Genomic DNA, 12,398 nt, shown 5'->3' with positions numbered 1-12,398 from the left:
GGCACCAGTATGATGGTGGGAACTTGGGAACGGAGTAGGGAGTGGTTGAAGATGTCCGCAAACACACCCGCCAGTTGGTCAGCGCAGGATCTGAATGCACGACCAGGGACTCTGTCAGGACCCCTCGCCTTCCGAGGGTTCACTTTCTAGAAGGCCGGTCTGACTTTGTGATGGTGGGTATGGGTGTGTCCGGGGCTGCTGGGGCAGTTGACAGCGGTTTGATGGTTTCCTGCTTGAACAGAGCTTAGAATGCATTGAGTTAATCGGGGAGGGGTGCGCTGCTGCAGGTGATTCTAATCGGCTTTGCTTTGTAGCCCGTATGATGTTTATGCTTTGCCACAACCGACGAGAGTCTGTGTCGTTAATCTGTGACTCTAGCTTAAGTCAGTTATTGTCTCTTGGCATCCCTGATGGCTTTGCGGAGGTCGTACCTGGATTTCTTGTATAGATCAGGGTCGCCTGTCTTGAACGCCTCAGATCTGGCCTTCCATAGGGAGTGAATCTCCCGATTAAACCATGGTTTCCGGTTGGGTACTGTACGTACTACCTTCTTTGGCACGCAACCTTCTACACACTTGCTGATGAAGTCTGTAACGGTGGTGACATACTCGTTTAGGTTGACGGCCGAGTTCTTGAATATGGACCAGTCCGCTGACTCCAAGCAGTCGCGTAGGAGCTCCTTTGTTGTCTCGGACCAGCAATGTTAAGACGTTCTTAACCGGATTCTCCCGCTTAAGTTTCTGCTTGTATGTTGGGAGAAGGAGCATCGTCTTATGGTCCGATTTTCCGAAGTGCGGTCGGGGATGGATCGATAGGCGCTTTTGATGTTTGTGTAGCTGTGATATAGAATGTTGGCGTCTCTGGTGGGACAGGAGATGTGTTGGTGGAATTTTGGCAGTGCACTCTTGAGGTTGGCTTGGTTGAAATCCCCGGCCACGATGAACAAGGCCTCCAGTATTCTGTTTCACTTATTTATAGTGGTGTATAATTCATCAAGCGCCTTCATCACTGTGGTGGATGTAGACCGCAGTGATGATGGCGGAAGTGAACTCCTGTGGAAGGTAGTATGGGCGGCACTTCATGGTCAGGTATCCCAGGTCCGGGGAGCAGTAGTTCGCCAGGGTCGCCACATCCGGGCACCAGGAGGAGTTGACGAGGAGGCAATCCCCTTCACCCGTCGCTTTGCCCGATGACGTTGTGCGGTCCATCCAGTGCATTGAGAAGCCATCGGGTTGTATGGTACAGTCCGGTGAGGCAGGGGTGACCAATGTCTCTGTGAAACAGAGCACACAGCAGTCTCTTACTTTCCTCTGAGAGGTAAGTCTAGTGTTAAGCACGTCCAGCTTGTTTTCGATTGGTTGGGCGTTGTTATCACAGTGAAATGATTGGGTCCTTGTTAAGACCATGGATTGTTGATGGATTACTCTAAACGACACAAATGAAATGGAGTGACAATATTTGTTCATAAACCAAACTGGATTCTAAAAGTAGTTTGATATTTACACTGTTATCTTTGCAAGATTGTCTTGGAAACGTAGGGAGTTGCCATTTAACCCCTTGAGCCTGCTGTTAAAGCCGAAAAACCTTTTGTTGAAATTGTTGAAATAAAATACTCCATGACTTGTGTAGCACCTGATCACACCTCTCAGAAATGTCTCAAGTGTTTCATGCGTAATGAATTCCTTTCTGATTGCAGTGATTGTTGCACAGGCGAATGTGGCAATCAGTTTGCTCATCACAGGATCCCACAATTGACTAGATAAAAATAAGTCTGTTATTGGTGTTGGCCAATTGAACCAAGCTAACAAACTGAAGTAAAATTTTGTTTCCTCTTTGCCCCATAAAAATTAATCTGGTGAGGAGAGCATGCAGGTGACACACCCAGTGCTGTTTTCAAAATGCTCTTGACACACTGGGAAGCAGCTTGGGATGAATTTGCTTTCCTCATTTCCTAACCTGAGGAGAAGAAACTGAGATTGCAAACTGTTTTCCTTCCAAAATCATCCTGGAATTTGGTGATCGTACGCTATCTCCCATCTATTTGTTTCAAGCTGTAATCTGTATTGCTACTTCATCACATTTAATCCAGATTTTGGACTGCCGCTATATCTTCTATCAGTTTGTGATCCTTGTATCTACACACACTGCAACCATTTGACACAAACGTTTGTGTACCTCAGCCAGTTCGTTTCCCGTTTCACACCATAAACCTGTTACAGTTAGTTGTAAACTAGAATTTCTCCCAAGTGGTGATCTAAGGGTCAGATAGCATCATGTGGAAGATAATGTATGCTTGTTAGTTTTGCGACTATAGAATAGAGAATGCAAGAAATGCAGAGTTCAGTCAACATCTCTTCTGAAATGTCATCCTCATGCCGACTGGCCTGCATATTCGATAAGCATTTTCTGTTTTATTTCAGCTTGTAAACAATTCCTGTTTTATCTTTATTTTTTAAGTGTTATCCAAGTGTTACCTCAGTGATTCTGGATATAATTGAGATGACTGATCATATTCTGATATCTTGCTGGCAGGATTTGGTTGAGCTTGTTTGTGACTGTTGGTTGAATTATTTTTCTTTTACAGATGATGAGATCTTACTTCAAGCGAGCTGACCCGTTCTTTGATGAACAGGAAAACCACAGCCTGATTGGGGTTGCAAATGTCTTTTTGGAGTTGCTCTTTTATGATGTTAAATTGCAGTATGCAGTACCCATCATTAACCAGAAGGGAGAGGTATGTGATAAATCAGTATACTTCGTTGGTAGCAATTGAAAGGCTGTTTTTAGTAAATTTCCTCCTCTTGTATTGTGCTTAAAGTAATAAGGGAATGGGAGCTTTGGAAATTGCAATTATGTTAAAATTATCCTTTTGCCTTTGAGATCTTAATTTTAAATTAAACCTGACAGAGCCTGAAAGTGAGATTCTCAAATAAAATGGAAGGGGATGACCCACTTAGTGAGAGATCTCTTTATTCCTCCTGTTTTTTTTCTCGTTGACATAAATCTATTCATTAAAGCTTTTTGGTATGTAGGTGTGTAGTCTCTTGTCCAGACTCATTCCCCACAGTGCAAGTCTTATGAGCAAACCGTGACAAACAGCATACCTGGGTTTTTAATATTAAATAATATTTAATATTAAAATGGTTGTGAGCTTTTTTAAATTTGCTGTTTATTCCATCATCATCACTACAGAGAGTGAGAATACTGTTCACAGTCGGGCAGGCACCAGCATTAACTACTAAATTGACTCTGAAGTGGCTGTATAGATTGAATTGTCTTGAAAGGAAGTCCCTCAGGACGACCCTTTTAGCCGCAGTAATTGCTATTCAGAATTGTGATGTGTTCCACCACTTTCGTTTTTCTTTTGCGCCAATGTTTCCATTGATGTTTTGGAGGAAAGATCAGTTTAAAAAGTCATTAATCTATGTAATTAAGGTAGAAACAGCTGACAATGCACAATAGATCTATTGGGACTTGAAAATATCCTTTGTCAGGATGTGGGTTGGTAGCCAAAATGTTAAGCATCTTTTCTATTCAGATTGTAAAAAATCTATTCCGTATTTACAGGACATTTAAATTTTAATTTCAAATTTTAAGTATTTGTAGATTTTAAAAACTAAGTTTACAGTACCCAATTCATTTTTTCCAATTAAGGGGCCATTTAGCATGGTCAATCCACCTACCAACCTTTGGGTTGTGGGGGCGAAACCCACGCAAACACGGGACGAATGTGCAAACTCCACATGGACCGTGACCCGGGGCCTGGATTGAACCTGGGACCTCGGCGTTGTGAGGCAGCTGTGCTAACCACTGTGCCACCGTGCTGCCCCTACGGTTGTTAGATTTAGAATTTTGTTGAAATTCGCAGTGCAACTTTGCTTTTGCCGTTAAATGTTTTGTCAAATAACTGTTTAGTAAAGGTAGAATCATGTTTAATGAAATAATGGGAAGGCTGATGGAATTGTTTTTGGTCCCCACACAAACTCTGTTACCTCAGTACTGACTCCATACCTCTTCCTGGCCACAGGCTGAAACTAAACCAAAATGGCCACAACCTTGGTGTTAAAGTTGACCCTGAGATGTGCTTCTAACCGCAAATGCGCACCATCCCTAAGACTGCCGGTTTCCTCATTTCCACATTTTACTTTCCTTAAATTTGCGGTAATCACAAACTCTGCTGCCCCTGTCATAACTCGTGCCAAGTCTCATTCCCCCAGCAGCCTCTATGTAGAAACAGCTGACAATGCACAAAAGATTTATTGGGACTTGAAACATAAACTTGCAACTCTTGTTTTCAAAGTTCTCCAGAGCATTAACCCTCCCTATCTCTGAAATCTCCTCCTGACCCACAAACCTCCGAGATATCGGCACTCATCCTATTCTGGTCTCTTGAGCATACTGGATTTTAATCACTCTTCCACTTGTAGCCCTGTCTTTAATTCATAGAATTTACAGTGCAGTAGGAGGCCATTCGGCCCATCGAGTCTGCACCGACCCTTGGAAAAAGCACCCTACTTAGGCCCACGCCGCCACCCTTTCCCTGTAACCCAGTAACCCCATCTAACGTTTGAACAGTAAGGAGTAATTTGGCGTGGTCAATCCACCGAACCTGCAGATCTTTTGATTGTGGAAAGAAACTGTAACACCCGGAGGAAACCCACGCAGACATGAGGAGAAAGTGCAAATTCCACACAGACAGTCACCCGAGGCCGGAATTGAACCTGGATCCCTGGAGCTATGAGGTAGCAGTGTTTTGTGAGGGCCACGAAGAATCCAGCATGAGTTGAAGGATAGAAAGAAATAACATTTATTTACAATAACATATATATACACACAACAGCAGTAGCAACTCCTTTGCTGCTCACTCTCCTCTAGCCGGTTCCAAACTGGCCAGCTTTATTTATGCAGGGAATCTGCTAATGATTTCTCCGCCCCCCTCATTGGGGAAGCTCATACTCCCAAAGGATTGTGGGATTGCCATTAGTCCCCAGCCAGTGGTAAGCTGGCAGGTTATAACCCCCCCCCCCCCCCCCCCCCCCCCCCCCCCCCAAAAGTCCAAGGAATCCACCAAAGTCCCTGGCGAAGGAGGGCGTCGGACTCGTTTTGCCGCAGGCCGGACACCATTTGTACGAGGTGCTGGATTGGGCGGCGTGTAACGAGACTGAGAATGCGCTTCCGTGATGAACGGCGTAACGGTTGCACATCCACGGCCCGTGGACCCAAGGATTCCCCCAATGAGACGTCCTGTGTCTCCATCTTGGAGTCCGGGAGTCCGCTGCCTCCGTCATCTCGGCGTCTCTATCACCACGTGGTTCTGTAACGAGCTGCGTGGGCTTTGAGTGCGGCACCAGAGGAAGATTGTGAGGCATACTCTCCACTGTGTCTGGTCTCTGTGGCTGTAGAAATGAGCTCCGGGGGTGTGGAATCTTTGGAAGGGATGGTCTTCTGGACCGAACGTGGTCTACATGCTTGCGCTGGAGACGACCCTGGGCTTGCACCTGGTAAGAGAGTTTGGCGAAAGATTACGCCAGGGATCCACTGGGCACCACCAGCAAAATTCCGAACGAACACTGGGTCACCGGTCGCAAACTGCCGAATTGGCCGATGCCGGGAAAAACCATGTCCCTGCCGTTCTTGTGTGCGGCGTACGTTGGCGCCAATGTCCGGGAAAACCATGCTAAGGCGGGTGCGAAGTCTCCGGGCCATTAGGAGTTCCGCAGGAGCTACCCCAGTCACCGCATGTTGGGTGGTCCTCTATGAAAACAAAAAACGAGCCAGTCTCATGTCCATCGACCCGGAAGACTGCTTCTTTAGGCCTCGTTTGAATGTCACATCTTCTCGATTGTTGCGCAGGACGTTGTGCCGACCATCTTATGCACCTCTAATCATTTAGACGGCCATCGATTCATAGAAGGAACATGGATCCTTGGAAACTGCCGGCGAAATCCGCATGCAAGCGCGCCCAAGGACGCCCTGGCCATTCCCAGTGATGTCGGGGCGCGGCCGGTGGAAGCTTCTGATGCTCCTGCAAAATGGAGCAGTTTTGGGCCACCTTCTCAATGTCGGTGTCGAGGCCTCGCCACCAGACATAACTCCAGGCCAACATTTTCACTTTGGTCACATCTGGATGCCCATTGTGCAAGTATCTTCGTATCAGCTCCTGTCCTTTTCCAGGACAATATCACACATCCCCCACAAGAGGATACCGTCTTCCACGCTAAATTCTGACAGCTTGGAGGAAAATGCCCGCAACTCGCCTGGGAGCTGTCTATGCTGCCCACCATACAGGACTATTTGACCGGACTGGCTCCTTCTGGGTCCACTCACGGATCTGTGATGCTGTGACAGGCAAGGTGTCCATAAAATTTAGGGTTACAACCACCTCACTGGTCGTGGGGGTCAACATGGGGCCGGTCAATAAAGGCAATCGGCTGTGTGTCGGCATTCGCTATGTGGGTTCCTTGTTTGTGCTCCAGAGAATACTCGTAGGCAGCGAGCAACAAAGCCCAGCGCTGGATCCGTGCGGAAGCAATGGGAGGTATTGACTTATCCTCTCGGAAAAGTCCCAGCAGAGGCTTATGATCAGTCACGATAGTGATGTGGCGGCCATACACGTACTGGTGGAAGCGTTTCACCGCAAAGAACACCGCCAGGCCCTCCTTCTCGATCTGGCGTACTTCTTTTCCGCTGCAATCAATGTACAGAGACGATAGCTATCGGCTGCTCGGCCCCGTTCTCCATCTTGTGGGACAGGATGGCCCCAATACCATACGGGGATGCATCACATGTGATAAGCAAAGGCTTTCCAGGATCATAGTGCGTTAGTAACCCAGACGACGACAGTTGTTGTTTTACCTGCCAGAAAGCGGCTTCTTGCGGCTGACCCCAAACCCAGGTGTGATTCCTCTTTAGCAGAAGGTGCAACAGGGCCAGTGTAGTTGCCAGATTGGGGAGGAACTTCCCGTAATAATTTACGAGGCCGAGAAAAGAACGAAGATGCGAAGTGTCAATCGGGGCGGGGGCCTGTTGAATTGCACGCACCTTCTCTGCGACGGGGTGCAAACCTTCACGGTCCACCCGATAACCCAGGTAGACTACTTCCTTTGCTTGAAAGACGCACTTTGTGCAACGTAAACGGACTCCAGCCACCGAAAAGCGTCTTTTTTCCAAATGTTCCTGCTCCGACGTCCCTGTAATCAAAACGTCGTCCCAGTAGACAGCAAAACGCGGTAAACCTCTCAAAATGCCCTCCATGATGCGTTGAAAAATAGCGCAGGCAGCAGATACCCCAAAGGGCAACTGTGTATATTCATACAGGCCCCGGTGTGTATTAATCGTTACATATGGCCGGGAGACAGGGTCCAGCTTCAACTGTAGGTAGGCGTGACACATATCTAATTTTGTGAATGAGGGTCCGCCTGCAAGATTCGCGTGGAGATCCTCTATGCGAGGCATTGGATATCAGTCGAGCCGGGAAGCCGTATTCACTAAGTTTATAGTCGCCGCACAAACGAACTGTGGCACCTGTCTTCATTACAGGTACAATTGGTGCTGCCCAGTCAGCGAAACGGACCGGCCTGATTATACCCAAAGTCTCCAAACGAGTGAGCTCCCCTTCTACCTTCTCGAGCAAGGCGTAAGGCACCGGGCGCGCCCGGAAATTGCGTGGCGTGGCTCCTGTTCGACTTGGATACAGGCTACGGCCCCTTTTATTTTCCCCAAACCGGGCTGGAATACATCTGGGTACCGTCCTAGCACCTCCGTCAACCCTCCAGAAACTGTTTGGAGGATGTGCTGCCACTGCAGCCGCAAATGGCACAACCAGGGGCTGTTTAGCACAGGGCTAAATCGCTGGCTTTGAAAGCAGACCAAGGCAGGCCAGCAGCACGGTTCAATTCCCGTAACAGCCTCCCCGAACAGGCGCCGGAATGTGGCGACTAGGGGCTTTTCACAGTAACTTCATTTGAAGCCTACTTGTGACAATACGCGATTTTCATTTTTCATTTTCAGTCCCGACCCAACAGGCTGGGCCCGTGGCCGCGCACCACGATAAGTGGGAAACGCCCCACCTGGCGTCCATAAACAACAGGGGTCATCGTAGTTCCTGCAATATCCAATGGTTCCCCCATATAGGTGGCCAACCTGGCCTGTGTCGGTTAATGCAAGGGTCTGTATACCCTGCTTGATGCGGTCGAATGTCTTCTGGGTGATCACAGAGACCGCTGCGCCAGTGTCCAACTCCATCTCAAGCGGGTGACCATTGACCCGTACTGTCACCTTAATGGGGGGCCACACGGGGAGCTGCCACACAATGCAGCTGCAGGCAGTCGTCCTCCGTCTCCACGTCCTTGAGAGTAGCCGCCGCAGGTTCATCCACATGGAAGGTACGACCCTGGGCTGGCCCCAGTTTCGATTGGAATGACGGCGCCTCTGGCGACCCCAGGACCGGCGTCCGCGACGGGGTCGGCGCCCACAAGTCTGACACGGATATGGCTCCTCATCCATTGGTTCTGGAGAAGGCTCCCTTCGGGGAGGAATGTCCGATGGCCACCGGCGTCGATCCGGACGTTGCCTCGCCCAAGGTACGGGGTGCGGGGGGACGCTTTCGGATGAAAGGGGTTGCGCTCCAAGTCATGCACCTCCATTCCCGGTAGCCCCTGCACTCCTCGCTCTGCGCTCTCTCGGGACAATACTATTTGAATGGCCTGTTGAAAAGTCAATGTTGGCTCAGCTAACAACTTTCTCTGGGCGGCCGCATTGTTAATACCACAAACCAAAAGGTCGCGTAACATTTCTGACAAGGTCTCACCATAGTGACAGTACTCCGCAATCCTGCGTGGCCTGGATAGAAACTTGGCAAGGGATTCTCTGGGGTCCTCGCAGCGGTATTAAACTGGTAACGCTGGACTATAGTGGATGGGGTTGGGTTAAAATGTTTCTCCACTAAGTTCACAAGTTTATCAAACGTTTTGGTGTCCGGCGCAGCTGGGTACGTAAGGTTCCTAATCACCCCAAACAGATGTGGGCCGCAGGCGATGAGCAATATGACCACCTGACGCTCGTTTTCGGTGATGTTGTTTGCCCGGAAATAGTAACGCATCCGTTGTGCGTACTGGTTCCAGCTTTCCAGCGCAGCGTCAAAATCATCCAAACGTCCATACAGAGGCATGGTGTAATAGAAAACAACTTCCAACCTGTATCCAACAAAAATCCAGGGAGGTGGCTTCAGCAGTGTAGACAGCTATTCACTTTAACCCTCGTCGTCAGTTTTGTGAGGGCCACGAAGAATCCAGCACGAGTTGAAGGATAGAAAGAAATAACATTTATTTACAATAATATATATATACTACAGCAGCAGCAACTCCTTTGCTGCTCACTCTCCTCTAGCCGGTTCCAAACTGGACAGCTTTATTTTTGCAGGGAATCTGCTAATGATTTCTCCACCCCCCTCATTGGGGAAGCTCATACTCCCTGAGAATTGTGGGATTGCCATTCGTCCTCAGTCAGTGGTAAACAGGCAGGTTATAACACAGTGATAACCACTGTGCCACCATACCTGAGACTTGAGCCCGGAAGTCTTTCTCTACAGCTCTCCACCTCTGTACTTCGCTTTCATCCATCAAAACATTCCTAAAACCTACCATTCTGACCAAACATTTGGCTATCTGACCTAATAACTTCTCATGTGGCTTGGTATAGAGCAATAAGTTTTTAATAGTGAAGAATTTGACTTGAAACCAGATGCTCTCATTCCTGAATGATGCGCTCTAGATCTGTAAACTGCAATATTTAAAACTATTCCTAAAGCTATTTCTGTCAGATCTGTGCAAATGAACCAAATATAAAAGTCCTGATCTTGTGAGATACGTGACATCTTTGAGGGAAGAGTAATTATCCGTGTTCATGGAGCTTAAATCAATGTCAAAATGTGCCTGCTTCTTAGAGTCAGGCATCACTGTTCTACAAATGAGCACTGTCATTCAGAGCCATGGAGTATGATTATAGTTTTTTAAAAATAAATTTAAAGTACCCAATAATTTTTTATTTTAAATTTTTTTTATTTTCCAATTAAGGGGCAATTTTGCATAGCCAATCCACCTAACATGCACATTTTTGGGTTGTGGGGGTGAAATCCATGCAGACACGGGGAGAATGTGCAAACTCCACACGGACAGTGACCCAGGGCCGGGATTCGAACCCGGGTCCTCCGCTCCATAGGCAGCAATGTTAACCACTGTGCCACATGCCGCCCTGCTATGGAGTACAGTTGACTGCACTGACTACACTACCCTGTGGTTAAAGCTATGCTTTTATAGAAAGGAGCACTCATTCAACCATCTTTTATTACATGCGTGGCATGCTTTTATGTAGTGCAATCTAACGAGAATCAAAAGGTTCACTATCATGTTGCCTTTGGGTGAAACTGTGCCGTTTACTGGAGAGCCATGCCAATCATTCAGGTGCCCAACAGAATCTCGCCCTCTCAGAAGTTTTTTGGGGGATGTATTGGGAAGATTTCCATAAAGCTTTGTTTTGAGTCGTGATTGAACTCTGAGATTCAAATGTAATACATACGTGGTAATTTTGAGATATTTGGATTATTAATGTTAAAATCATCCGCAGGGATGTACTGTTATAACTGGTCTGATTTTTAGGTTGCAGGACGCCTGCATGTGGAAGTGGCACGAACGAGTGGGGATCTTAGTGATCGAATTGCTGGTGGAGAAGATATGTTGGACATTCCAAATGAAAGTGAACCGCAGGAGAGAGAAATGGCTCGGAAAATAGTCTGCGGGGTAAGTGTGCCTCCTGAGGTGTTTTCCAGTCTGCTGTTGCAGCATGCTCTTCATGGGCTTTTGCTACCTCGAAATTGGCTGAAAACAATAGTACATGTGAAACAGTTCAGCTTTGGTTATCGCTGAGACTAGAACTAAAGGACTTGGTTTAAAAATAAGGGGTCTCCCATTTAAAACTAGATGAGAAGAAATCTTTTCTCTGAGGGTTGAGAGTCTTTGGAACTCTCTTCCCCATAGACCGGTGGAGGCAGGATCAATGAATATTTTTAAGTCAGAGGTGGATAGATTCTTGACTAACAAGGGACCCAAAGGTTATTGGGGGTCGGTGGAACGTGGCATTGAGGTCATAATCAGATCATAAAACATTACAGCGCAGTACAGGCCCTTTGGCCCTCGATGTTGCGCCGACCTGTGAAACCACTCTAAAACCCATCTACACTATTCCCTTATCGTCCATATGCCTATCCAATGACCATTTGAATGCCCTTAGTGTTGGCGAGTCCACTACTGTTGCAGGCAGGGCATTCCACACCCTTACTACTCTGAGTAAAGAACCTACCTATGACATCTGTCTTATTTCTATCTCCCCTCAATTTAAAGCTATGTCCCCTCGTGCGAGACATCACCATCCGAGGAAGAAGGTTCTCACTGTCCACCCTATCCAATCCGCTGATCATCTTGTATGCCTCAATTAAGTCACCTCTTAACCTTCTTCTCTCTAACGAAAACAGCCTCAAGTCCCTCAGCCTTTCCTCATAAGATCTTCCCTCCATACCAGGCAACATTCTGGTAAATCTCCTCTGCACCCTTTCCAATGCTTCCACATCCTTCCTATAATGCGGCGACCAGAATTGCACGCAATACTCCAAATGCGGCCGCACCAGAGTTTTGTACAGCTGCAACATGACCTCATGGCTCCGAAACTACCAATAAAAGCTAACACACCATACGCCTTCTTAACAACCCTCTCAACCTGGGTGGCAACTTTCAGGGATCTATGTACATGGACACTGAGATCTCACTGCTCATCCACACTGCCAAGAATCTTACCATTAGCCCAGTACTCTGTCTTCCTGTTATTCCTTCCAAAATGAATCATCTCTTACTTTTCTGCATTAAACTCCATTTGCCACCTCTCAGCCCAGCGCTGCAGCTTATCTATGTCCCTCTGTAACTTGTAACATCCTTCCGCACTGTCCACAACTCCACCGACTTTAGTGTCATCTGCAAATTTACTCACCCATCCTTCTACGCCCTTTTATAAAAATGACAAACAGCAGTGGCCCCAAAACAGATCCTTGTGGTACACCACTAGTAACTGGACTCCAGTCTGAACATTTCCCATCAACCACCACCCTTTGTCTTCTTCCAGCTAGCCAATTTCTGATCCAAACTGCTAAATCGCCCATTAGGGTGGAGCGGGTGTGTGGGGCTGAAGGGCCTACTCCTAATTCGTATGTTCGCTGTTGTAATAGAGATGAATAACTGCTGTACATGGTATCACAGGCACATTCAGCAGTCTGTATTACAGCCTTCTCTATTTAACAGTGTCACTGTTTTGTAGGAGAAGGAATAACCTTCATACATAATCATGTGGCTAAT

The 12,398-nt window shown here is 47.3% G+C and overlaps 1 protein-coding gene across 4 annotated transcripts in view; it reads left to right on the top strand.

Annotated features, from left to right (window-relative positions):
* Positions 1 to 12,398, top strand: part of LOC140427730 (kinesin-like protein KIF13B) — a 256,873-nt gene that overhangs the window by 202,168 nt on the left and 42,307 nt on the right. For all 4 annotated transcript variants that reach the window (XM_072513344.1, XM_072513352.1, XM_072513335.1 and 1 more), the window contains exons 20-21: positions 2,585 to 2,734; positions 10,656 to 10,796. In XM_072513344.1, the coding sequence (XP_072369445.1) occupies positions 2,585 to 2,734; positions 10,656 to 10,796 (291 nt within the window). The remainder of the gene's footprint in view (positions 1 to 2,584; positions 2,735 to 10,655; positions 10,797 to 12,398) is intronic.

Source organism: Scyliorhinus torazame, chromosome 1, assembly GCF_047496885.1.
Source record: "Scyliorhinus torazame isolate Kashiwa2021f chromosome 1, sScyTor2.1, whole genome shotgun sequence".
Lineage (NCBI taxonomy): Eukaryota > Metazoa > Chordata > Chondrichthyes > Carcharhiniformes > Scyliorhinidae > Scyliorhinus > Scyliorhinus torazame.
The sequence above is the reverse complement of the archived record's forward strand: the minus strand, read 5'-3'. Positions and strand labels throughout refer to the sequence as shown.